Here is a 25956-nt window from a genome sequence, read left to right on the forward strand (position 1 = left end):
TCGGACCTACTGCCAAGATTCGGCAGCTTTAAACCGACCCTGGCCAAGGAAGATGGTGATAGGGGAGAACCAGAGCCCGTCGGTTATCAATACCCACTTCCCCAGGTTGTCCCAGTCGCGGAGATAAGCCACACTCATATGCGTGTGTATGGATATGTGGTCGATAAGCAAGAGACATGCAGGGGTGAAAGGAGGCACTGGTGTGTTAGGAAAGATAACGAAGAGACAAGTATGGATCGCTGTCCTAGTAGGGTTGGTTGCGAAGCACTACCTACGTATCTTAACCGTCGCGGCTAGGTAGCCTGCACGAGTACCGAGCTTGGGATGCATTCCACGGCGGAAAACCACGTCTTTCACTCGTTCAATGACTAGGAGCACATACCCATATACTCGCAGGAGATTGTGAACGCCGAGGGGTAGAAAACGGCCGGGTGACCTAGGTGCTAAGTAGCGAGTGAGGACGACAGTATCCATCAGAGGCATATTCCCACGACTCCACCCGGGGTAGAAGCGAATCCAGCAATTGGGACTAGTAACCAGAGTGACGAGAGAGGAACAAACGGGGACAGGAATTCGTTGAAAAGCGCACGTCTGTTGAGCTGGTTAAGGGAGGTCGACGATGTGATTGGACCCCTGGTTGTCTGTATCTGTCTCGCCGCAGCCAAGCATACATAGGTAGGTAGTGGGTATATGAATCTGACGCCCGCCTGTAATTTTGACACGGCCATCCGGAGCCTCCTCTCGTCGCCTATTTATCAGCTCTCGCCTCCGGTCATTCCTCCCGCAAGGGGAAGACAGAACAATGGCGCAGAATCATCCGAGAAACCACGTCGTTTTCGCACCGTCGCAGGAGCCCCACCGTGGTATCAAGTCCGTCTTCTTGGCCGGCACGACGACGAGGACAGACGACCGAGACTGGCGCGAGGTCCTGGCGGAATCGCTCGCAGACTTACCCCTTACCATCATCAACCCGTACCGGGCGGATTGGGACAAGAGCTGGCGCGAAGACGCAGCCTGTGCGCCCTTTCGCGAGCAGGTGGAATGGGAACTGGAGATGCAAGAAAAGGCCGATATAGTGGTTTTTCACTTTCACCCGGCCACCGAGGCACCCATCAGCCTGCTAGAGCTAGGTCTCTGCGCGAGGACAGGGAAGGCTATCGTAGTAGCACCCGAGGGATACACCAAGCGGGGAAACGTACAGATCGTATGCCAGAAGCACGGGCTGGAGATGGTGGGAAGCATCAACGCTTTGAAGGAAGCCATAGCGAAGAGACTGCCCGCCGACTCTCCGTGACGACAGCAATATCGGGTGATGGAAAGAAAAGTATCGTGCCTTGTAGGTATTCGGTGCTCAGGCGACGCGAGGGGCGGCTTATCGATAGGTACATAGGTAGTAGGCACCTACCTAAGCGATATTACAATATTGGATAGTCTATGTGTGCGTTTTGGCAAGGCTCGCTTACGTTACTTCATAATTACTTAGTTATTTAAAGGTATACGAAACGTTATAAACTAAACCTAACTACAAATTTATTAAGAGGAGATTCTAAGTTCTGGAATTACAAAATAATTAGCTTTTATAAAGCTTGATTTATAAGTAAATAAATAAGCCTCCTTTTAGGTAAATAGGTAATCATTATAAGAGTCTTTAACTATAAATAGGTAAGCGTTGCAAGAGTCCTTTACTGATTAATTAGATGCCTTAGGATTCACATATACACCTTGCAGCGACCTAACTTCACGGTATTGCATAAGCGGGCGGGGCAAGGGTATACCTACTCGGGCGGCGTCACAAGGTTACGAGTAGACAAGTAACACTAGTACCTATGATAATATGCCTGAGCCGCGTTAGCTACGTAACCTCGATAACCCACCTCACCTTGTCTCGGAACGCGGGGTTTAAGGGAGAAGCAAAGTGGCCGGGTTTTCTCCGCCTGAACTCCCCCTCCTGTTCTTCCACCATACAGCATCTTCTCTGCTTCGAGTCCCTGTCCTATCTCCATGCCTCCATTCCATCCCCATTGGACACTTAGGCTCCTCCCTCGACACGGTACGTCGTTATCGTCTGCTCTGCAGTAGGTCAGCCAGTCAGCCAGTGCGTCCGCTGCTTACATACGAAGGGAGACAGTCTCTTACCGTTATACCATCCCTCCCTTGACTCGGACTCGGATCTGTACCTATATCGACCACATGTGGACGCGTGAACGGACATTCCAATATTCACCCACGTGCCCACATCACATACCTACACTAGCCGGGCCTTGCGAACACCTGTTCCTTGCATGAATTTACTTACACAATTTCCTCTCGTCGTATCTTCTCTCTCGGTAGTATCCTCCGCACTCACCTTAGCACCTCAACTACGGCATCTGAGCACCGACAGTCATCGCTTTTTGGATAGGAAAAAGTTGCCCGTCATGGACGACCAATTCAACGGCCGGACCGACGACGACTTGTTCGCGGATGACTTTGAGCCCGTGATCGCCCAGCCGCCGGCCCACCGTGTCGAAAACCCCGCCGCACCCGCGATCGACGAGAGTCAACAGCCCACGCCCTCTGCACAGGTCCAATCGGCCACTACGCCAAGTATACCGCCGTCCCTAGCCCAATCGCGCCACGCAAAGCCGTCGCCGCATCACCAATCGCAGCGCCCACGCAAGCACTCTCCGAAGCCTGCCGCCGCCACGGGGGCGGGGACGGGGGCGGGGGCGGGGGCCGCTTCGACAGCGACGATAGCATCAACAACCGTAGCTACAGCAGCGAACGGCGGGTCCTCTGAGCCATCTCACGACGCCCCCTCCGTCAGTGTCGGCAGTACCAACAACGGTGACGCCCGACCTCCTAGACATCCGCATCCGCATCCGCAGCAGCAGCGCGCATCGCCCGCGGTGGGGACCGGAGCACCAGGTCAGAACACGGCGTCGGTGGACCGTCTGGCGTCGGGTGCGAACCCGCGGACGAAGCCGACCGACGCGGAGCTCGCGGCCAAGATGGAGCAGATGCGGCTGCTGGCGGCCGAGAAGACTCGGCGCTTCGAGCAAGCGGAGCGCGACAGCCGGTCGCACGCTATCGCGTACGAGAAGGGCATGGAGGAGGCCCGCCGCCGCCGTGCCGAGGAGGCCGAGCGTAGACGCCGCGGCGACGAGGAACGCCGTCGTATGGACGAGGAGCGCGCCGCTAACCGCGAGCGCAAGCTGCGCGCTATGGGGGCCCGGGAAGGTGGCGCCAGCGGCGCTGGCAGCTGGGACGAGGGCAAGACGCTCGACGACGAGCGCGACCGCCGCGCCGGCTTCCGCGGCGTGAACGGCGGCGTGCGCGGGGCCCGCAGCGCCGGATCCTCGCTGGCGAGCAGCCGGTTCGCCGAGAGCGACGATTTCGTGCCGCGGGAGTTCGGGCCCGACGATTTCCGGGGACGTGGACGCGGGCGCGGGCGCGGACGCGGTAGGGGAGACCCGACTCGGGGAGGCGGAAGAGGTGGCCGAGGAGGAGGGAGCTTTTACCAGGACGGCGACAGGGGCAGGCCGGCGCAAAACGGCGCGGCCCACCCCCAGCAACAGCATAAGGGGCCCGCTCAAGCTCCACCGACCATCGAGGACTTCCCTGCCCTACCGACGCCCGCCGCCGGGTCCAAGAAACCGGATACGAGTAACAATACAGTCATCGACACGGCCCTGGCCGATCCCCTCGCCGGGCTGAACTCGCCGCCCATCGGGAAGTGGGACGACGAGATGGCCGCGCTCGACGCCACCAAGACCGCCGCCTAGCCAACGTCCTGACCTTGCCTTTTTTTCCTTGATTTTGTTCCCCTCTGACGGTCTGTCCTGGGTTTGGGGCACTCATTGGAGCTTGACGTGGCAGTCTTAAGAGATCTACGAAAGTACGACTGATGGATAGGCAAGTCGAGCGGCGATCCGTTGAAGTGGTGCCTATAGCGCTGGAGATGACGAGAGGGAACACACGCAGTACAAGATACCAGTTCAAAAACGACAACCTAATAGACAGAGATGTGCATTTGTGGATGACTAGCCCATTATTTCCGCCTATTCGTAATGATTATTGAGGTATCGTAACCGTAGTCTGCAACCAACTCTTACCCAAACACCAGGAACTCCATCGGATGCGTCGCAGCATTGCGCATAATACGAACCAAAAAATATCCCACGTCTAATATAAATCGCTTTTCTCCTTTCACCAGCCACCACGGAACCCGCGTCCGCTCCTGCCCCCGTACCCGCCGCGTCTGGGCCCTCTAGGCCCGCCCTTCCACCCACCGTCGCCGTATCCGTCATCTCGCATGCCGGGGCCGTCGTCGGGGAGGGGCGCGCGGGGGCCGCGGCCGGAGCCGCGGAGGTCCTTGGGGAGGGCGTCGTAGGTCTTGCGCATCTGGGCGTAGCCGAGGTGCATCTTGCCGTAGAAGTGGTCGGCGAGGCGGCGGTCGTTGTCGAGGCGGGAGAGGTAGGCGCCGCAGACGTCGCAGACCTGGAGCTTCTGGTGGCCGGAGGGGCCGCTGGTGTCGCTGAGGGCCTTGAGCTCGCGCTCGCGCTCGGCCTTGGCCTGGGCGGCCTGGCGGACGCGGAAGAACTCGTCGCAGGCGCGGCTGACCTCGCCGAGGTCGCCGAGCACGCGGACCTCGTGCAGGCCGCAGTTGACGGTGGCGGCGAGGTCGGCGATGGCCTTGAGCAGCACGTTGGTCTGGCGGATCTCGTCGGGGGTCTTCTCGAGGCGCCGCTGCGCCGCGTCGATCCGCCGGTTGCACTCCTCGATGTACTTCTGCAGGTCGCGCATGTAGTCGATCTCGAAGCCGTACTTCTGCCGCGCCGGCTCCGGCAGGGCCTCCCACTCGGCCTTGAGCGACTCGGCGTGGATCTTGGGGCACGGCCCGAGGTCCTGCTTCGTGTTCGTGAAGAGGTCGTGCGGGCACGTGCCGACGAGGAACGAGCGGCACACTTTGGGGTCGGTGAGGGAGACTTGGGCCGCGCGCGAGGTCTGGGGGCCGCCCATGAGCTGCTCTAGAAGGAAGGAAGACAAGAGTTAGCAAATAAATGGCCATACGACAGGTAATGAACGAAGCAAGGTTGCTGTCGAGGCCTTACCAAGCAGCTTTCGCTGTTCCGCCGCCATGCTGTATGTCCTCAGGGAACGGAGCCCTCGAGGTCCGGTGCAGGTATGCTGGTACTATCGCGAACGACGCTCCTGATTCCTTGCAGGTGATGTACGGATTTGCGGTATCGCCGGTGTTGTTTTACTTAAATACGCGAGGTGAGGTAGAGCAGGTGTGCCAAGTAGACGACGCGGTGGTACCAGAAGACGGCGAACGGCGACGAGGCTGAAAGAAGAGCAATGTAATGGAATGGACCTACAAGAAAAAAAAAAGGTACCTACCTAGGTAAGGATGCGGGAAAGGCGCAGGTTACCCGACACTATAGGTCCCGTGGGGCTTTGCGGGGGGCCAATTAGCTGTTCTAGCAGTGGTCATCTCATAGGTGCCTCTAGGCCAAGATCGCTATTGGTTGGCTGGCTGTTACCGGAGAGCTCTAGGGATCTGCACCGGAGGCCACTGAAGGCGGGAGGTAATGGACAGCGTTACCTGTATCAGGTACGTAACCTGGGTACCTGACTTACAGGCTTGCCTGGGCCAGATGTGCATGTACGTATACATGTATTATACCTGTATTCAATCGGCGCGGGTAACGCATAAAGCTGGAGAGAGGCTTGGACGGCCTACACATGGCTTAGACATATTTGGTTGGTATTATCTACCCCTGATTTTAAGAGGTACCTTACAGGTAGGTATACGGTAGCATAGCAGTATACGGAGCAAGTTGCCCCCCCCCCCGACTCTGTCAAGTATCTCCGACCTCTCGTCGGAACAACTAGAGGTATCTACCCCCCTCTCCCAACACTACTGAGTACCTACCTAGCGTGCCTAACCTAGCGTCAGGTACCTGACCTGGGCACTCCCCAAGCCCTGTTCCTCAGCTAAACAGTGTACCTGTCCTGTTACCTCGCTCGCTGTCATATCTTGCTGCCCCCAGAGGAGCCCGTCGAGTCCATCCTGTTCCCTCTTCAACTAACCACCAACCATTTTCCAACCCAGGTCGTTCTGATGGACCATCGACGGCCACGATGCGTCCTTTCTTTTCTTACTTGATACCCTTGTTCTTCCTCTTTTGGCGGTCCGCCGCTTCCGACTACTACGAGCGCCTCACCCTCAAACCATTACCGCAATCCGCCCTCCTCGCCAGCTTCAACTTCAAATCCAACACGAGCCTATCGCAATTCGAGGCGCACGACTTTCGCTTCTTCCCCCGGTCGATAGGCCAGATACTGCAGCATGTAGGAACGCGCGAGCTCCATCTAAGGTTCAGCCTGGGGAGGTGGGATGCTGAGAGCTGGGGTCGGCGGCCGTGGGATGGCACGAGAGAGGGCGGAACCGGCGTCGAGCTCTGGGCGTGGTTGGAGGCGGACACCGGCGAAGAGTACGTGTCGCCTGGGGCGGTCCCGCTGTCGACGAATCTCTGCCCCCCTCGCTGACTATGTGCACCGGTAGGGCTGACCATAAATGGCTGACTCTGACGAACGCGTTGTCTGGCCTCTTTTGCGCGTCGCTGAACTTCATCGACGAGACGAGGACGACCCGACCTGTCATGTCCTTCCAGCCCGAAGGCACCCACGTCAACTCTACCCTCGCCAACCTGCACCTCTTGCACGGCGTCCTACCGAGAGAAGTCGTCTGCACCGAGAATTTGACCCCGTTCTTGAAGCTCCTCCCGTGCAAAGGGAAGGCCGGAATCTCGAGTCTCCTGGACGGGCACAAGCTCTTCGACGCATCTTGGCAGAGCATGGCGATCGATATCCGGCCTATATGTACGGGCGGGGAGGGGTGCGTGTTGCAAATCGAGCAGACAATCGACATGGTTCTGGATATCGAGCGGTCTAAACGGCCCAGGGGTAAGCAGAGAAGACAGCCTGGTCACATCCCCAGTTGTTTAACATGATGCAGGTAATCCGATTCCCCGGCCACCGCCAGGTCACGATCTCAAATGCAACTCGACAAAGCCATACCACTCGGACGACACATGCTTCCCCAACGATTTCCTCGAGGGCCAAGAATGGACTCTGGACCAAGTTTTCGGCAAGCCCGTTAAGGGGGCTTGCCCATTGGCTGGTCTCGATGCCACCCCCGTTTGCATCGTAGCCCCCTATAGCCGGGATGTCTTTACAGCAGGCGGCGCGACCGAGGTTAAGTATCCCGACCACGCCACGCGCTGCTACAAAATCCCCACCGATGTGGACTTCTCCATGGTCCTCCCCCGTATGTCGCGGGAGGGAGAACACGGCAAGACGGATGCGGATGAGATGTTCCAACCAGATGTCCCGCTTCTCTATGCCGAGCGCAGTTCCACGGGCCACGGACAAGAACGTGGCGGCATCCGTACTATTCTCACTAACCCGAGCCCGGATTACGAGGTCGAGTTTATCTATATGGAGAGCCTACCGTGGTTTATGCGAATATATCTCCACACTCTCAAGACACAGATTAGCGGGGGTAAGCGAGGGCATGGCAAGGAGATACTCGAAGAAATATACTATCGTCCAGCCTTAGATCGCGTCCGGGGAACACAGCTCGAGCTACGGATGCGCATTCCGCCAGCCAGCACTGTTTTCCTCAGCTATGACTTCGAAAAGTCCATCCTGCGCTACACCGAGTATCCCCCAGACGCGAACCGTGGCTTCGACGTCGCTGCTGCCATCATCACCATACTGCCGTCCACCGCGCCCGACGCCCCTCACGCGCGAGCGATAACGTCCAACCTACGGACCACGACCCTACTACTCAGCCTGCCCACGCCCGACTTCAGTATGCCATATAACGTGATCATCTTTACTAGCACGGCTATCGCCCTCGCTTTTGGGGGCTTGTACAACATGTTGATACGGAGGTTCGTCGGCGCCGACGAAGGACCCGCGGTCGGCCTCAGCGGCCTCAAGGGGAAGGTCATAGAGGGCATTATCAAGCTCTCTCAAAAAATAAAGGCCGCCAAGGGGAAAGTAGATTAGGTAGACAACCGGTCTCGGTATTGTCTTTCTTGGGTAAGTATCAAAATAGACACGAAGGGTTGACTCCCGTGTCGTTCATTTTTAGCTTAGCTATCAGCGTCTTATCCCCATGTATGATCCCCGAAGCAGATAGAATAGCAGCATAGCGAAAACCGAGCAGTGATAGACTAGTAGAATATCTACTAGAGGCACCAGGTCAACCACTAATTAAGAATGGGCGCGTTGCCGCCTATTACATTACGATATCAAATTGGTGACGGAACCCTCAACCATGAGCAAGACTAAACAAGTCTTCTCGTAGATAAGAATTTTCTCGGTCTGTTTATTATACATTATGATACACATTACTCTTCCGCGGTTGTATGTACCTAGTCCACACAGGCTCTCCTTACATGCTTCGAGTCGTCGGACAGGACAGGAATAAAGGAGGTCCTGTCTCCCGATAACAGTCTTTTGCTTTTCGCTATATGTACTGATATGTAAGCACGTATACACGCGTAGATATGTGCATTGAATGTGCGCCCCTTTATACATTCCGTAAACTCCGTTTCTCTCTTAAATGCTGCTGCTCCTCGCGGGAGTATTTCTTCGCGTTATCTACTTCGCATATGAGGACGCGTGTGCGTAGATACTTGGACATTTCCCGCCTCCCCTTCCTTCTGGCTTTCTAAATACGCGCGGGTCGGTCTTGTCTGGTTTACAACTGACGGGATCACGATGGGGTATGCAAAATGCGCAAAAAAGAAAAAATAAAGAAAAAAGTGCAGAAAGAGAGAAGAGAAGAGAAGAGGCCCCGAAAGAGCAAGACGAAAAGAAAAGATTTATAACCCCCCCCCCCGGAAAACACAGCACCCCCACGCTAGAAGCATCTCCCTCCCGTCTACGCCCTCCCCGCCAGCTTACGATAGGGCGCCGCCCAGCACGTACGCCGAGGACCGGAAGTAGTCTTGCATGCGGCCCATGATGATGGGATTCGGCGGCAGGACCCAGACCTCCTGCGGCGGCGGCGGCGGCGGCGGCTGGAACTGCATGTGCTGCGGGTGGGCCCAGCCCCATCCGCCCTCGTAGTACGCGGCGTCGGGGTCTCCCTTCGCGTAGACGTGGGCGTCGTCGGGCCGCGTCGTCGTGGTCTCAAAGCTGGCGCGCTGGCTGTTGAAGGTGCTCGAGCGGAACGAGTCGACGCTGCCGGTCGACGACGCCGTCGAGTGCCGCTGGTGCCGCTGGCGCCGCCGCGGCGCCGCGTACTCGTCGTCGCCGCCGTCGTCCTCCGGGGTCGGGTCGGTCTGCACGCTGGCGTCCGCGTAGCTCGAGCGCGCGGGCGGCGCCGCGCTCGGCGCGGGGCCGTGGTGGTGCGGGCAGGTGCAAGTGCAACGGTCGTCGTCGCGGGGCGGGGTGTTGCTGGCGCGCGGGCGGTGCTGCGGGTAGCCGGGGGGCAGGGCGGCGGCGGCGGACTTGGGAGGCGGGAGGTCGGGGCGGTGGGAGCTGGGCTGCTCCCTGAGCACGCCGAGGTCCTCGTGGTGGTAGACGCCGGCGCCGTAGACCATGCTGCGCGGGCGCGTGGCCCACGACCGCCGCTGCTGGCTGACGGCGAGCGGCACCAGGGCCACGCGCCGCAGCTTGTCGACCGACGCCGAGCGGCTGTGGCTCGGGCTGACCACCTGGTGCTGGTCGGCCGCCGACCGCAGCAGCGACCCCGTCGTCCTGAGCGTCGGGTGGGGGCGCTCGCCTGTCGCCGCCGCCGCCGGCGGAGAGGCCGACGGCGCCGTGCTCGCCCGCGGCCGCTCCGCGTCGCCGATGAACCCGCCGATCCCCCTCTCGGCGAGCTCGCGCGCCCTGCTCCCGCGCCGCCGCCCCGTGGGCGACACGCTATCGCCGCCGACGGTCAGCGCGCGCCGCAGCCGCTGCTGCTGCGAGCTCGGCTGCTCGCTGCGCACCTCGCCGTCGCGATCCGAGGCCCAGAAGGTGTCGTCGCCCGACAGCACCACCTGCAGGGTCTCGAAGTCGCGCGTGCTCCCGTCGGCCGGGAACAGCCACTCCTGCAGCGCCTTGGGGAGGTCATTCGATTCTAGAACACGTTTGAGCATGAGTCACGGCGGTGAGGGAAGGGGTCGCCGCAGCGTGTCTACTTACGTTGCTTGAACTCGCCGGAATTCGTCTTCCAGCAGACGTAGTGTTGCCCGCAGGATCCGATGGCGGTCACGACCAGCTGCGCTACGCCATCCGCGTCGTCGGAGTCGTGGGCTAGGGAGTGGAGGAGATCCGCTATCATTTCCGACATTTAATGAGATTCGATATTCTTCTCCTTCTCTTCAAAATTCTGGTCTTCTTGCTTCGCTTCTTTCTCTCGTTTCCTTGGTTACCGTCGTTTCCTGGTTCGAAAATTACATGGCATCCCAGCCAGTGCCCGCTCCCAGTCGTGAAGTGTGTGTGTGCGTGTGTATGCGGCAGGAAATGGAAAGCGGGAAATTAATTACGAAAAGAGATAAATTAAGAAGAAAAAAACGTTCGTGGCCAACCGGTGGACTTAGAAGTGAAGGTGGATGTAGAGGGGAGGAAAAAAAAATAAAGCGAAACTACGGTGTGTATACGAAGTGAAGAGCCTGCACTGGATATCGATCCTAGTGTATAGATTAGAATAGAATCTCCGCGAGAGAAAGGATCCAAACAGGTCTTCCTCGCCGAGCTGCTAACAACCCACGATCAACCCAAGATGGCGGATGGCTCATTTGCAAGCGAAGCTTAGCTGGGCTGCCTTGCAAGTTGCTGGCTTGGTCGGCCTTGGAGGGCTTGGTCGACTGTGCTGGCTTACTACTAACAGAGCGATGGCTGAGGGAGGGAAGGGCGAACGCGTGATTGCGGCCGCACGGGGAGTAAGTGAGACAGAAAAGCCCTGGAAAACAGCTGATATGGGCCCAGCCAGTCCAGCTCCCTGGGCGAGGTTACATCTGAAACTGTGGCAGTAGAGGAATAGGAACAGGAGGGCAGAAGGGGGGGGGACGATCATCATGTCGACCAGGCAAAAGAGCCCTTATCATCCACATTCAGGCTAGGACTCGCTGGCCCGTCCGTCGGCCCCTGAACCGATCGTCCCAAGTATGAGGGTGTCAACACGTCCTCTTCTGTCAACTCCATGGGTCCCAATGGCCACACTAAAACGTGAAGCCGCGAGGGCCTCGTAGGCGACATCTCTCCCTCTAAGCACGTGGTATGCCTTTGTAGTATGTACATACCTCTGTGTTATGCACTGTACACTTATCACGAGTCGAGCACGAGTGACCGGTCTCTGGAAATGAGAACTCTACCCCCAGGCGGAGACCCGCTGAGCAGTACCACCCCCGGGCAGCAAGGCACGGTCACGAACAAACTTAGCTTCACCTCTCCGCCTCCCTAGCCGATGCGACGATTAGAACACAGCTAGTAGCTTGAGTGATATTCTAGAAGCCTCGTCATATATATTCATATTGGTAGTTACGTTCCCATGCCTTTTACTTGCCCATAATAAGATCGCCGGGTACCCCCCGCAATGTGTCCCTAGTCTCTCGTTCCCTCCCCGTCCTCCCTCCCCGCGGCTTGCTGCTCCAGCGGATGAGAGTACCAGGCTCTATCTAGATGGCGCCTGCGAGGGTATACATACATCCATGGCCCGATCCCCACAAACCGACCGACCAACCTGCCCGAAAATGAAGATAATAGTTTCGTCATGTCCTCGCCACCTCCTCCTCTCCCCTCTCGACATCGTCATCGCCCTCGTCCTCGACATCCTCGACGTAGGGCCGCTTGTAGCCCGGGTCTCCCGAGACGCTGTCTGCCTCGTCGATCCCGGCGGCGATCGAGCTCGCCGCCGTGACCGACTCGCTGTCGCTGATATCGCTCAGTTTCCTCGCTGACGACCAGAATGAAGCGTTGTCAGTTACTACGCTAGGTGAGCGAGGATTACTACCAGAGGGCTCCGAGCTCCCGCCGGGTACGGCGAGACGTAGTTTGTCTAGATCGAATGTTACGCTCGCCTGTGCCACATCCTCCGCTTGATCATCCGTGTCCCCCACGCCATCTGGCCGCTCCTCCAACTCCTCCGCTACTTGCCCGTTTTCAGCGGCAGCTGCTGCCTCTGCCGCTTGTCGTCGCTCCTCTTCCTGCTTACGGTAGAATTCCTCCTTCTCCCGAGCCTCTCTCTCGGCTTGTTCCTGGTGTTCCTTCATCTTCTCGTCCAGCGTCTGCGCCTGGCTCAAGTCTTCCGGCTCGGGCTTGCGCTCCTTCTTCTCGCGCCGGGTGAGTTCGATCTCGAGCACGCGTGTCCCCATGGGGACTTTGGTGACGAGGCCGTCGTCGTCCTTGTCGAAGTACAGAGCCCAGATCCCCGGGAACTCTTCGACGGCGACGAACCCCTCCCAGCCTTGCAAGGTCATGCGCCGGTCCTGCCGGGTGCAATCGAACGGGCCTGTGATGTTGGGCTGCGCGTCGGCGCGGACGCCGTACTTGACTTCATACGTGTCCTTGTCGACGTATATCCAGTTGAGCATAGGCGGGTCGTCGCTAATGGTGCTCACTAGGCCTTCGTAGGGCTTGTCGGGATAGGGCAGATAGTACCCAGCGAAAGGGTACCCACCGCCGGCGGTGGTCGGCACGCCATCTTCTGTTGATGGGACGCTCGTAGTAATGTAGAGCTACAAACACAAATTGCATCAGTGGCACGTCCCGCCAATTCGCCCTCTGCTTCTTCTCATGGTAAACGGTGTAATTGTATTTACCTTGTTATCCTTGAGCACGACTAATTTTCCGTGGATATCGCGGCTCCTGATTGACTGCTTCACGCAGGACACGACCAGATTGCACCTGCGGGAGCGGTGCTCTTCGCGCTTGCTCTTGGACTGGCTTTGTCGGATGGCTTCCTGTGTTCCGAGGAGAGCAGGGCAGATCGTGATGGCAAGCAGCAGAGGGATTGACATTGCGAATTCTTCGAGGGCTTCCTGGAGGGTCTTCCCGCGGAATGTGTAGGTTTGAGATGTTTGGGCGGTATTAGACGGCGACATCAGTGTCTCTCTCTCGCACTCGACAAGCACTGCTTATCGAAAGGCCACGCGTATGCACGCAGAAACAAAAATAGACCAGGGTAGCGAAGAGTATTGACGATGTTTACCAAAGATGTTAAGATCTGGGTTTCCAGGGAAGACGAACTTGTTTCTCATTAGCCCGAGCAAGGCGGCCACACCCTCAGCAACTCCCGGTTCGGCTCTAGACCGTTTTCGACTTCAGGGTCCTTGGAATAGGGGAGGGTCCCATTGCATCCGAGAGTGCCTATTCCCCGACGAGTCGTACCACTCTCAGATCAGATCTGAGCGCTGTCATTCGAGAACAGGGGTCAAGCGAGACCCAGGGTGTTTGAGGCTCAACGCTTTGATCAAGGAAGACCCGCCGCGTCCCAGTGAAAGACAAGGAAAGTCAAGCAATGAGAATACGACACAATACTCTCTCCAACGAACCCAGCCTGCCCCATACACACTCCTGGGAGGCTCCAATCATGCCATATCAGACGAGAATGTTACATCCGAATGCTTAGGAATAAGATTTGTGTTGCAACGAACCAGTCGCTACTCCACCGTCCCGATAGTGGTGGGAACCCCTGCGCAAGCTCGTGGAGAACATATAGCTCGGCGCCATCGGCTGTGCGTAGCACCCGGATTGTATAAGAGCTAGCTTTCCCTTCTCCAGATCGATGAAGAGAGTCTTTTCTACGCATCCAGCATCAAACTCCATCTTCACAACTTCAGCCGGGCTGACTTTCAAAGACTTCGCATTCTCCGCCACAAATCTTTTCGAGATCTCTTCCCGCCACTTTCCAACCAAAACAACCTCATTTCAAAATGGCCTCCACTACCGCGTGAGTGACACGGTCTCCCTGGCGCCCCCTCCCTCCCCCCTGGTCCTTCGGGTCTCAGAGGTAACGTGTGACTCGGACTAACCCGCGTCTCAGTACTGCCCCCATCCCGATGAAGAACAACGTCGCTTACACCAGCGACTCGGACTCCGACGGCCAGGCCCGCGGTGGTCGCAAGGGCGGTCAGCTCTCTAGCCTTCCTCAGCTACCGACCTCGGCCGGTCTCGCTCAGCCAGCTGGTAAGGCGCTTCCCGGGAGAATTGTCCAATGCGGCGTATTGACATCGTTGTTCCAGGTCAACTCCTCCGTGGTGCTACCGACGAGAACGGAAACCACAAGTCCGCCGCCCTGCTGGTCGGCATCAAGCTCGACCTCGAGGCCGAAGTCCACCTGACCGCCCGAGTCAGGGGTGACGTCTGCGTCGGTCTGTACTAAGGGATGTCGCAACGAGAAAATATGGCGTCCGCCCCTCGTGGGAGAACAACGCGGGAGGGATAGGAGGTATCAGGATCGAAGCTGGAGCTGGAGCAAAAAAAAGATACCCATTTTGCATGGATTGTTGAAAGCATCACACTTGGAAGCATTTGAGCCTCGACATATCAACATTAAGCGCTCTGCGGGCTGGCTGGCCGCCGCTTAGCGAGGTAGACATTCAATACGATTGGGAGATCTTGAAACATTGTTCCTTTTAGACCTGCTTAGTACGTGACCACTTGTCGAGATTCGTTTCGTCATTTCCTCAGATGGCACATCCTGTGAGTATCAATGGTAGTCAATGCTGGTGGCTTAGTTTATGTTCTATTTGGAGCGTGTCTACGCATGGCTATAGTTCTACGCCTGAGTCTTCATCTCCATCCTCCCCAGCACCAGTCGGAACTCCCTGATTATGTGTGCTATCTACATGAGGGCCGTCATCGGGGCCATCGTCAGCGTAGTTTATAACATTGCTCTGGAACGCTGTACAAGGCACGCAACCGTGGATAACTAGGCTGCGAGCGATATCCTGGGAATACAGGTGAGCGATTTCTGCCATGTTGCGCGGGAAGCCGGGCAGAGTGAGAAGCACAATGCTTCCCCGGACTATGCAGGATATCTCCTCCAGTACCGCATCCGCGACTACGCATAGATAGGTCCTCACCGAGCCATTTTCGCCCGTGCTGTACGTGTTGACCACGAAGAATACGTCCCCCATGTGCTTCTGGACCACACCGTATTCTTGCCCCTCCCCTTTGACGGGAAATGGAGGAGGGCAACTGCCACGTGGATGTCTGCCCCTAGATTCGCGGCGAGCGGGGCACGCAGGCGATGATGGCCTTGTTTCGATTGCTGTCATTGTAGCGATGCAACAGTGCTTGTAGTTAACAATGGTAGTTCTGGTTAAATTATGTCTTTGCTTGGTTACCAGAGAGTGTGGTGTTAGTCAAGTGGCGGATATCCTTCTGAGAGATACCAAGTTGTTAATATATCCTGCGTGGTCCTTTCATCATCACAAGCAACACTCGGACTGATGGGAAACAAAATATTCGTTATACTCGGAGACAGAATTGTTTAATCGCTACCATGTCCTCCCTAAGTTGTGACTGTTTCTAATGTCCATAGGATACGTCTTCAACAATTCCCGATTACTAATGGTAGGTGTTCAAAGGCGCATTATTACAAACCATGAATATCTGTCTCAAAGACATTGAAGCGTTACAATAGACAGTGCCGCTATTATCTCATGTCTTAAACAAAACTCGCATAATAGCGCAAGCCACCATTTTGTGTATGTAACGAAATGTGGACAGTGGCACATGTTGCATGTGCTGTTAGGCAGTACTCGATCTCGAGACGCGTCTCTGATCGAGTTGTTTTAAATCTGTCAGATCACTACAAGGTCAACATCAGGCCTGTTATCCAGGACGTAGGACCCTAGAATGGCCAGTTTTGCGAGTAGTAGGATCTCTTTCCCGAAAGCATCTAGAATCTTTACCTGTCCCATTTTTCATTACTCTATATACATCCGTTTTCTCTTTGTAACGAATGTTGCGGGGTTGGATTATAACGTCTTATATCTGATGTGTACATATTTCGAATGCTGCCGTGATGGATTTAGATACATAAAACCGCAGCAGGATATTCTCGTATAAACGACAGGTTTGGGGCAAAGTCTTGCATGACCGGACTTCCGGCGCATACACCCACGATAGTAGCGTTGCGGCATAAAATTACAGAGGAGCGGCTCCCTGGATACGTCCGACACACTCACCAAAGCCCACCCTTTCTCCCGGCTTCCCGCAGATGCCGGTGATGGTAACGGTGTCGCCGTCTTTCAGGAAGCGACGCACGTCCATACCGTAGAGCAAGATGTCCTTCCTGCCCCCGTCGCTCAGCTCGAGGAAGCTCCCCTTTTCGCTGGGCGACGGGCCGCTGATGGTTCCAGACCCTAGGAGGTCGCCCGTCCTCAGCGGGCAGCCGCCGAGGGTGTGGTGGGCGATCATCTGTGGGAACGACCACATGAGATACTTGGAGCTGGTCATCGATATCAAGGTCACGTCTTCTTGCGGTGCTGCGCCACGTTAGCCCTGCCCATTGCCAGCCGGCCTGACCGCAGAGGTATTTTTCTGGGCGAGGTATACGTACTTTTCAGTTCGACCTGCAGCTCTATGTCGAAGACATTTTCTTCTTTGCCTTCGTTCAGGTACGCCTGGAGCGGTGTCCAGTTGTCGACCCCCCTGGTCCGGAACGGCTCGAGGGCGTCGGCGAGCACGACCCAGGGGCTGATGGTGGTGGCGAAGTTCTTCCCGTTGAAGGGCCCGAGCGGGACGTACTCCCACTTCTGGATGTCACGCGCGCTCCAGTCGTTCAGCAGGACATACCCGAAGATGTGGTCTTCGGCGTCCGCGACCTTGATCTGGCTCTCCATCTCGTTCGGAGTCGCGATGAAGCAGCCGAGCTCCAGCTCGATGTCCAACTGCCGGCTCGGGGCGGTGGTGGGCTGCTTGGGCTCGGCGGTCGGGTCGAGGATGATCTGACCGACAGGACGCCGGATCGACTTGCCCGAAACTACGATGCTCGAGGCGCGTCCGTGGTAACCAACCGGTAGGTGAGTGTAGTTTGGCTGCAGAGCGGCCTGCGGCCCGCGGAACATGGCGCCGACGGTATACGCATGGTGGAAGCCGGCGTAGAAATCAGTGTAATCGCCGATGCTCATGGGTAGGTGCATCTGGACCCCTGTCCGGGGAAGCAAGGCTTTCCCGCGAAGTTCCGCATTGTCCCTCAGGACGTCCGGGTGTGCCGTCTCAGCGGCCAGGAGACCTTGAATGGCCCTTCGCACATCGCGATGCACCGGCCGTCCCAGCGCCGCGAACTCGTTTAGAGTCGGCTGCGAGAAGACGTGGGCGCAGTCTTTGAGCGCGGGGAAGAGGCTGGCGAAAGCGGGATGCGACGACAGCACCTTGAGATCAAGCACGCGGGACCCGATGGCGACGGCAGCGTGCGGCGCAGGGTCGGCGGGAGAGCTGATGATGCCAAAGGGGATGTTGGCCAGGGAAAAGGGAGTCTCGGCGGAAACGCCGGGCACCCAGGTCGACGCCATGATGATCCCCTCAGAACTGCGTCCTGCTGCTGTGTCGGTGGTTTGCGGGAATGTCTCGTGGCTGTGTGCCCGGTAGCGGTGGTTTCTGTTCATGTTACCGGCATAGCTGCATATCCGGGCGTTGTTATTGATGATAACGCCCGCCTTGGGGTAGGTACCCACACAAGTACCTAAGGCACCGTTTACCCGTGTAGGTAGGAGGAAGTTCAAGGTGGGGGTACCCGACCACAATTGCCGGTCCGTCGCGGGAGGTCGCGGACGAGGTCGCAGACGAGGTCGCAGGCCAGCCCAACCAGTCCCCTGTACCTCACCCCGGCCTCGAACCGGGTTATGCGAAAAACCCGCTTTATGCCGAGCTTGATCCGAATTCCTTATAGGGGTTCTAAAAATTCCTCTCCAATGCATTTCTAACCTCTGTGCGAGAGCGCATGTAATTGATTCTTTTTCGCGACAAAACGTTGCCCTAGATGCGTACGTTCATATAATAGAGCAAGTGGTGGTGGTGCTGCAGCTACTGAGTGGTGGTAGTTGGCTAGTACCTAGTGGTGGCAGTGGTGGCAGTTGGCGGTGGCAGTTGGCGGTGGCAGTTGGTGGTGGCAGTTGGTGGTGGCAGTTGGTGGTGGCAGTTGGTGGTAGCGGTAGTGGCGGCTTAAGTAATCGAAAAAAAACTTAGGTACCCCAACCAGTTAGTGGAGTTGGTGGTTTTGGAAAAAGCTAACAGAATCTTTAGAAAGCCGTGGCCCTCTTTGGGGTGAGGTATAGGGGGACTAGTTGGGCTGGTCTATGTACTCATATGAATCGCATATACCTATGCAAAAAGCGGTTTATTTTCTGGCTACGAGAAGATCCGGTCCCCTAGGTACCGTCGGCGGGAGGCCAAACTCGGGTACCTGATAGCAGGGAATACAACTCCATACCTAGGGCACGTCTTCCTCCCGAAAGGCCTGGACGATTCATTGGAGTGGCCGTTATAGATAGGTATCTAGTGGCGGGCATCAAGTCGCAGTGCAATAAAATAGCAAGCACCCCACAGCAGCTGCTGCCACATGGCTGGACGACTGAGAGTCGGGGCGACAGCCTGGCAGCCACCTGTCGTTTCTAGTACTGATACCTACGTCCCTACCTCATCCGCCACATCTCTCTCCTCCGACTCTGACCACCCTCGTCGACATCCGGTCTCGTTGGCCGGCACAGCCCTTCTCCCTCTCTTGCTCTGCCCCGGCCTATGGGAGTAGTAAACCAAGCAGCCTCTGCTACGTAGAATTTGCCTGGCTGGACCAAGCTGAAAGGTCGCTGGCTCACGTCATCCGCCCAGTCGATCGCTGCCTAGTTTGCAGATCTAAATCGGAGCCAGCGTCAGTCCCCAGCGAGTCACCGGCCAATGCTTCGACAATACACACAGTCAGGGAGGGCACGGGCTAGGATAGGACCAAGGGGGCCCTTTGTGGCAACTCGTGAAGGCTGGTGGTGTTGGCATTGACATAGGTAAGTATGTATACCTATATCTATAGGCTTACGTGCGCGTGACGTGCGAGTGACGTATATGGGGGTAAGTCGACCCTGAATATGGCCGGTCCCAAGTGACGATGGACCTGCGCTGACGAGCACCCATGATAAATTCATCGCCTTTGTTTCTACCCCCGACACTAGAGCTTATCCTCACACATTGATAGCTCTCATTCTCCACTGGGATTCATCGCCCCCTGTGTGTCTCTCTGGGTTTACCCTCGTTCGCTACTGAGCTTACGTCTTGACTAGAAAATATGTCGCTGGACCTGAACAACCGCACTCTCCGCACCAGCTCCAGCAAGGAGCTGGTGGAGTACTTCCGGCAGTCGCTTCGAAGTGTTGGTTGGAAGCCGATATCAGATCATATTTATGCTAGTATCGACTCTGGCGCCATCCCACCTATTGTCGTACATGTATTCCTCTGCGTCTGCAAGGAGCCCGGTGCTATCGTCGAAAGTCTTTGCCAAAATGTGTCCGCTGTTGGCAGACACGTGGCCATCAATCATTTCGGTAAACTAATTCGGACCGAATTCTTCCCTGATATGTGGAAATCCGTCGGAGGAACTCCCGGGATGCTTGCCTTGATGTCGGCAATGTCCGTTTACGAAGTACGTCTCCTCTGTCAGTGCATTGGGGGATCCAGCACGGCAACCCACCATGGACGGCAGCGTCAGGAATGCATGTCTGAACTCTTCGAAGCGTTGCATAATACCAGCGGCGGAAACCCCAACGTGCCGGTGAACCCTGATCCTAGACCTTTAGGGTCTCTCTATGACGCTATCGCCCCTGCGTGTACGTCGGATATAGTCACAAAGCTGACTTGTGTCTATGAAAAAGGCCGTGCTAGAAGAAACACCTGGCTGGCACATGTGGGCGCATATCAAGAAGAACTGGTTGCTGCTGTTTTCTGCGGAGAGGGCACGCCGAAGAGGATCACGGGCTACAAGTTCGTTCTCGAGGCCAGTGATGTCACATTTGCTCTTGGGCTCCTCGAGAGACTTTCTGCCGCGCCCGATGCACTCAGGGAGAACGCAGAGAACTTGGCTCAGGACCTTGCCATTCCGTTGGCTAGGCGGCTACGCAATAGGAGAGCGAACTCCAGCCTTCAGATACGCTTTTACAGTCTCCTTATTGGGTGTATAGGCGTGGAACCCCGTATCGGGAAAACCATCCCCGACAATATTCTCTACTACGCCATTAGGGCCTGGAGGAGAGCGTCTCAGGGGAAGAGAGATGGACTGGAAAAACCTCTCTCGACCTTGATATCCCTTGTGGCAGAGAACGGCAAGTGGTCCTTGACCGAGGTCGCCAGCGTCCTCCGGGGCGTCCAACCCGCTCAGCGATTTTCGCTCTTGCAGCTGCTGCTCCAGAACGTTCCGCTTCTAGGCTTTACGATCGACCTTTCCGATACGCGCGGCGAGAAGATCAAATCTTGGGACGGTGTCTGGCCACTAACACTCTTCGATATTCTCCCGAGTGCCATTTCCCACCTCCTCCTTGAGTACTTGAGGAAGATATACGCGCATAGCCACTTCATAGAGTATCCTCGACACATGTTTAATAGGGAAAACGCTGGCCTAGTACGGCTCTACGCGCCCAGCTGCGACGGGCTTACCAATCTGCGCATAGTCTCCGCTCAGCTAAATTCGCGACTGCATGCTGGCGACTCCCACGATGCTACCTGTTTTGTCGAGATAGAGAAAGCCCTGCAGGAGCAAGAGCGCAAAGCCGTATCGGAGCCGATTGCGCGAGAGAGGTCGGAGAGGGCTGCCACAGCAGTCCTTCTATCCATGGCATCCGGATCGCTAAGCCTATATGAAGATACGATGACTTGGGCACGGCGATTTGATAGAGATGCCAACGCCGTCTACAGAATTTACTCGCGGGACGTCATGTGTTCAAAAATAAACATAAATCTTCTGAGTGCAATTCCATATCATGTGGGAATCCAGGGCCTCTTGCATGAACAGCTTCGGGCGGACGTTCAGCGGGCGAATCAAATCATAATGAACTATATGGAAACGGCAGCCACATGTCTTCGGGAGCCCTATTGGAGTTGGAAATATATGATAGGTCTTTCTGACTTGCCTTCCGGAGTGATCTGGAAACGTGTAGAAAGGCTGACCGCCCTACAAGACCGGATAACACTATCCGATGAGGAGATCTTCCTCTCTGTTTGGGAGCCAACCATCGACATGCTTCTAGAGATCGAGAGCTTTGGCCTACGAGAGGCTCACAAAAGCCTTGGCCTAAACACCCTTTCCGGGCCCTTGAAAAAGGGGTATCCGGAGGCACTCTTCCTCGATAAGGTGCCACGGCATGTCCACAAGTTCTTGGACAATCTCGCGCAATCTCGCGACAAGCTATGGCGAGAATACCGAGTAAAGGTGTACCCCATGACCGCAAGGCTTCAAGCACCTTGGCCAAACGGCCTTCCCATCCAATGGCTGACGCCTCTGATCCTGAAGGATATGCCGTATACTAAGTCCAGAGTCGAGGCGATTGTGTTTGCCCGTGGAAACGTACTCTTAGCCCCCCCGCCGACAGAGTCAGCAATGATCGAAGCAATAGGACCATTTGTAGACGATTACGGCTTCGCCCTGCGCCAATTTGTGTTGGCAGCGGAGGAGGGGACCCAAAGAGAGGAGAAGGTCCTCAAAGCGTGGAATCATGTCACAGGAGAGCTTACCGGCAGTCGTATGTCCCCAAGAGAAGGGCTCTATTTTTGGAAAGATGTTTACGATGAGATCGATGTCACGCTGCCGAAGTCAGTCATATCATTGTTTGAGATCGAGCACCCCCATTTGCCCTCGACGGATGAGGGTATCGGAAGTCCTACTGTCTGGAATCCAACCTTAGCATATGTGCCACTCTCGGAAATGCCGGAAACCGACACGTCCGGGGAATTCTCTGCTTATTCCCTTGACCATATGCTCGATACCTATGGTCTCCACGGCATAGTCACTGCCGATTTACCATTCCGCCAATACACGCCTAGAACTCGCGATACTGAATACCTACCGTCCATATGGGAGTTCTATCGGTCGTCATCCGGTCTTCACCCCCATGTAAGGGATGCCGTTGCTGCGGCTGCCATCGCGTTCCTGGAGACGAAATATGTCCTCGAATCCGGTACATTCGTGAAGCCGTTCCCCTCGTTATATGATGCTCGGTTTCCTGCTGTGCGCCTAGACGATCAATTCCTCCAACGAGAGAATAGCGCCAATATGAGCTCAGTATTGTCGACGTTAGAGCGTTTTTCGTCCACAATACCAACGCGGTTACTTGGTAATTTAGCAAAATCTCTCTTGAAATGCCTCGACTCTGAGCGGATGGGAGACGGACCGACATTTCGACCTGTAATATCCTGTATACGGAGCATTTCCCGAGGGGATCAGCCATCGGTTGCTTGCGAGTTCGTTAAGCAGGTCATCTTAGCTTACCAGGACGAGAGTTCATGGCACAGGCATATATGCAACGCCAAATTTCTCAGCAGCCTTCCTGCACACGACGCGAAAGCGTTCGTGAGCGATCTCTTCTCGGAAATACACGATAGGCTTCGAAAGCAGAACGATGCGACCTCGACGGGACAGGAAGAAGAGACAGGAAGCACCGCTCCCCACATCAGAGTCACCATTGTTAAGATGGTTACTCAGATACTATGCCAGGGAAAGTACCTGGACCAGGCATTTGCTTGCGAGGCTCTCGCCGCCCTGCTGAAAACTGCTACTCATCCAGACATCCGGACAGCGATTGTCGAAAATCTTACCAGCCTCAAATCAGTAACCAACGACGACAAGCTGAAATCAAGTATTATCGACCTGATAGAAGAGCATGCCGTCCCAATCGCGGCATCCATAAATGAACGTCACCCGCCAACCGAGGAAGACTGGCTGAAGGCTGAGTCTGGAGATGGCCCCATGCCCCGGATCGACAAGAACTCCTGCTTTCCCCCAATCCTGGGATTGCTTGTGGGGGCCATCCCGGATCTAAAAGACAGAAGCGAGGCTGCTGTGCGAAGTAAAGAAATTTGGATGAAGCGGATCATTATCCCGATATTGGAACAGTCATCCATCAACCACCGACGGTGGACTACACTATTCCTGAATCTCGGCGGATTTACCCTCCCTGTGGAGAGCCTGCCTCTCGTGCCGGTGCACCCGAAACTTTTGCTTGACATATTCCTGGACCACGCTGAATTTCTCCCAGAGGCCGCTTTCCGGGCGATCAGAGAGCTATCCATGATAAACATCAGAGCCCCGAAGGACATCGACGCAATCAACAAGGCGGCTAGAAGGGGGATCATCAACGACGCGGGGTCGCATTGGATTTCCGTCTGGAATGGGGTAGATGCCACGAGCTTTGGTGTAGCTCAGAGCGTGAGCCTTCTCTTGAGCGAGAAGATGAACTCTCACCCCCACCCGCTGGGCAGTGTTACGATCGCGGGCCTTCAAGAATTCCTCGTCGACGTAGCGGATGCCTACATTTCTGCAGCCGACACGGCGGGGTTTGACCGGTTCCTCTCCTTATTTGACCATCCCTATCGTGGGGCCAGTCTGAGCGCGCAACTCTCCGGGTTCGTCAGGTCGAACTACTTACCCCTCCTCGAACGCTTCATCGCACGTATCGGGTCGCTGCGAAATCAAGAGTGGCTCCGCGACCCGAATCGACAGCCACCGAAACTTCCGGCCACGCTACCCCTAAAGTTGAAACTGTTCAAAGGCAGGTATCAAACGGTGCCACTAGAATTGTTTGGGGAGAGCGTTCAGGATTTCGTTAGCGATATAACCTCACTACTTGAAGAACTCGTGGGGACCAAGCGGCCATACCACCAGACGTGGCCGTCCGTAAAGGAGACTGCCCTGGGGTCGTGTTACCGGATGTATAGGATCCCCGTGGCTCTCGAATTGGGCTCCTTGGAACGACGCCCGCAGCCAGAATTCAGTCTCGTCGACTATCTACGTATTGAGCTTGCGGGAGAGCTCATGCTACAAGCCCTAGGCCTGAAGGGCGAAGGGTATGGCGAAAAACTACGTGACATGGTTGAGAGCTGGAGCAATTGCCACGATGAGATTGTTCGGATGCAGTACGAGTCCTTCATGGAAGGGATTAAGACTGCAGATAAGACAGAACAGAGAGAATGGTTAAAGAAGATCATAGGATAGGTCGGCGTCGGTGGTACACGCCGTCAACGGCGCCCCTTAAGTATGTACGCAGGTGGTTGTGTGCTCCCCCGGATGAGCCCGCCTTCTTCCTCACTAGGTTCACAGGGTGCCGGATACATGCATGCATGGCTTTTTGATGAGGCCCTCCAAGTTCTACCCGAGCCATCCGATGCGGACGGATAGTGGTGGCCAGGGATGCCTGTTGCATATAGATCTGGCCACCAACCCGGAGCATCCAGCCAGCGTATACCGAGACCGACTGGCAAGCCAAGGACCAGCAGTGGTGCTATACGGAGAGTTGAGTGACACCGTCTTGGTGCTCTATCTTGAAAATGGAGGCACATTTATTTCGTGTAATGTTCCAGTTGCAGCAAATCTCGGGCAGAGCTCCCCGGTAGGGGAAAGGGAGCAGTTATATTCTCCCAGTGGCTCTACGGTACGACCCGATGCGAGGTGCCCTCGGGCTTGCGCGTGTGTATCTATCGTAAGTGCGATCAACTTTGCGAATACAAAAAAAAAAGGGCGTGCAGAGAGCATCGATCGACGGTCGCCGCCGTGCCCGCTGCCCCCCCCCCCCCCCCCCCCCCTCCCCTTTCGATTCTGTCAACAGAGCCAGCGAATGTCGGCGGCATCGGCACCAAGTCGCATCGACGGATGAAAAGAGCCGGAAAGTTGGTCGTCCGATAACACGAGATGTCGTGCGCCGTGGGCAAGATGTTCGCTGGCTAAGTATAGACCGCTCGAACCCCTTTCGCAGCCAATCGGGAGGGACGAGTAATCATATTCCAACGCCAGCGACGAGAGGGAGAGTCGAGGTGGATTGGCTGATCCGCCGCAGCCGCGGCTTGTGACCCACCGTTACAACGATGCCGAGCGTGCCTCGCGCGTCAGGCGAGAGCTGAGCTGGATCTGTCCTGTATTCACCAAGCCCTGTCTTATATATAGGTATACGTAGAAGTCGATGATGCATGGCCCCCCCCCCCAAAGCTGCGGGATGAGAGGGATTGACGGAGAAGCGCGCCGTAGGTCTTCGCCGACGATCATCATAACCCGCGAGTCGCAGTGTGGGTGGGGGAGGGAGGCCTGTAATTACGCGCTCAACCGCCGAGCGCACCTCATCATATACATAGCTGAGAGTGTTATCGACTTGGCTTGACGCCTCCCCTGCAAGGCCAGGGGGGTCACCTGTAGGACAAAGGCTCGGCGATTGGGCCAGGTTGATCTAGCCAAGGTGGAAATGCAGACACGAGCTCTGTCGCCCGCTCGATATACCTACATTTGACGACCACGACGCGGCCGTGACCCAGCCAGAAGGAGCGGACACAAGAGCGAGGCTCGCTGCCGCGGGATTCCTCGGTTCCGACGTATGGGAATGCCTCCATTACGCATCGAGGGCTATTGTTAGGTCGCCAATAGTGTTGGATGCGCGTCGGCGTTCGTGCCATGACATCCCGCCGTGCTCTAGACTGAGTTCCGACGCAGCCTTCTGTGCGATCACGCTCAGTGAGCAGCACACATCACCGTCCCGTCCTCACCCCCCCTTTAACCGCGCGGGCATTTGTTCGCCTCTCACCGTGCATGATGCGTTGTTGCTAGGCTCTCGCGAGGATGATTTCCATTCGTGTCACGCGCCGTCGGAGGCTTGCCTGCGCCGTCCACATAATTCATGCTTATCTGTCTGATGAGGCAGCGAGAGGGTCCCTCTTGACGGATAGTTCTCAGGCAAAGCTTTCCAGCTGATGATGGCGAGCTGTACGCGAGCCTGGCCG

General features: G+C 56.3%; 9 protein-coding genes across 9 annotated transcripts; 5 read left to right on the forward strand and 4 right to left on the reverse strand.

Annotated features, from left to right (window-relative positions):
• Window positions 1-802: 802 nt before the first annotated feature.
• Window positions 803-1294, forward strand: GGS23DRAFT_598613 (uncharacterized protein; the record flags this gene model as incomplete). The annotated part of the gene is made up of 1 exon (XM_051518806.1): window positions 803-1294. The coding sequence occupies one exon, from the start codon at window positions 803-805 to the stop codon at window positions 1292-1294; it is 492 nt and encodes a 163-aa protein (XP_051370171.1).
• Window positions 1295-2417: 1123 nt separating this feature from the next.
• Window positions 2418-3764, forward strand: GGS23DRAFT_598614 (uncharacterized protein; the record flags this gene model as incomplete). The annotated part of the gene is made up of 1 exon (XM_051518807.1): window positions 2418-3764. One exon carries the CDS (start codon window positions 2418-2420, stop codon window positions 3762-3764), a length of 1347 nt encoding a protein of 448 aa, XP_051370172.1.
• A 232-nt stretch (window positions 3765-3996) lies between these two features.
• Window positions 3997-5373, reverse strand: GGS23DRAFT_576912 (LUC7 protein). Its single transcript, XM_051516887.1, has 2 exons — window positions 5094-5373; window positions 3997-5009 (listed from the first exon to the last, which is right to left on the reverse strand). Exons 1-2 carry the CDS (start codon window positions 5119-5121, stop codon window positions 4189-4191), a joined length of 849 nt encoding a protein of 282 aa, XP_051370173.1. The 5' UTR covers window positions 5122-5373; the 3' UTR covers window positions 3997-4188.
• Window positions 5374-5886: 513 nt separating this feature from the next.
• Window positions 5887-8296, forward strand: GGS23DRAFT_576913 (Gpi16 subunit, GPI transamidase component). The gene is made up of 3 exons (XM_051516888.1): window positions 5887-6479; window positions 6551-6951; window positions 7004-8296. Exons 1-3 carry the CDS (start codon window positions 6127-6129, stop codon window positions 8059-8061), a joined length of 1812 nt encoding a protein of 603 aa, XP_051370174.1. The 5' UTR covers window positions 5887-6126; the 3' UTR covers window positions 8062-8296.
• A 664-nt stretch (window positions 8297-8960) lies between these two features.
• GGS23DRAFT_598617 (uncharacterized protein) lies at window positions 8961-10339 on the reverse strand (the record flags this gene model as incomplete). The annotated part of the gene is made up of 2 exons (XM_051518808.1): window positions 8961-10126; window positions 10192-10339. The coding sequence occupies 2 exons, from the start codon at window positions 10337-10339 to the stop codon at window positions 8961-8963; spliced, it is 1314 nt and encodes a 437-aa protein (XP_051370175.1).
• Window positions 10340-11240: 901 nt separating this feature from the next.
• GGS23DRAFT_576919 (uncharacterized protein) lies at window positions 11241-13477 on the reverse strand. Its single transcript, XM_051516889.1, has 2 exons — window positions 12810-13477; window positions 11241-12725 (listed from the first exon to the last, which is right to left on the reverse strand). The coding sequence occupies exons 1-2, from the start codon at window positions 13089-13091 to the stop codon at window positions 11760-11762; spliced, it is 1248 nt and encodes a 415-aa protein (XP_051370176.1). The 5' UTR covers window positions 13092-13477; the 3' UTR covers window positions 11241-11759.
• A 273-nt stretch (window positions 13478-13750) lies between these two features.
• GGS23DRAFT_576920 (uncharacterized protein) lies at window positions 13751-14722 on the forward strand. Its single transcript, XM_051516890.1, has 3 exons — window positions 13751-13939; window positions 14033-14175; window positions 14232-14722. Exons 1-3 carry the CDS (start codon window positions 13923-13925, stop codon window positions 14369-14371), a joined length of 300 nt encoding a protein of 99 aa, XP_051370177.1. The 5' UTR covers window positions 13751-13922; the 3' UTR covers window positions 14372-14722.
• A 1421-nt stretch (window positions 14723-16143) lies between these two features.
• On the reverse strand, window positions 16144-17513 carry GGS23DRAFT_598620 (Fumarylacetoacetase; the record flags this gene model as incomplete). The annotated part of the gene is made up of 2 exons (XM_051518809.1): window positions 16144-16484; window positions 16559-17513. 2 exons carry the CDS (start codon window positions 17511-17513, stop codon window positions 16144-16146), a joined length of 1296 nt encoding a protein of 431 aa, XP_051370178.1.
• Window positions 17514-19276: 1763 nt separating this feature from the next.
• Window positions 19277-24765, forward strand: GGS23DRAFT_612019 (uncharacterized protein; the record flags this gene model as incomplete). The annotated part of the gene is made up of 1 exon (XM_051520456.1): window positions 19277-24765. One exon carries the CDS (start codon window positions 19277-19279, stop codon window positions 24185-24187), a length of 4911 nt encoding a protein of 1636 aa, XP_051370179.1. The 3' UTR covers window positions 24188-24765.
• Window positions 24766-25956: the final 1191 nt, after the last annotated feature.

The sequence above is a fragment of the Durotheca rogersii genome, assembly GCF_024521655.1.
Source record: "Durotheca rogersii strain YMJ 92031201 chromosome Unknown GGS23scaffold_18, whole genome shotgun sequence".
NCBI lineage: Eukaryota > Fungi > Ascomycota > Sordariomycetes > Xylariales > Xylariaceae > Durotheca > Durotheca rogersii.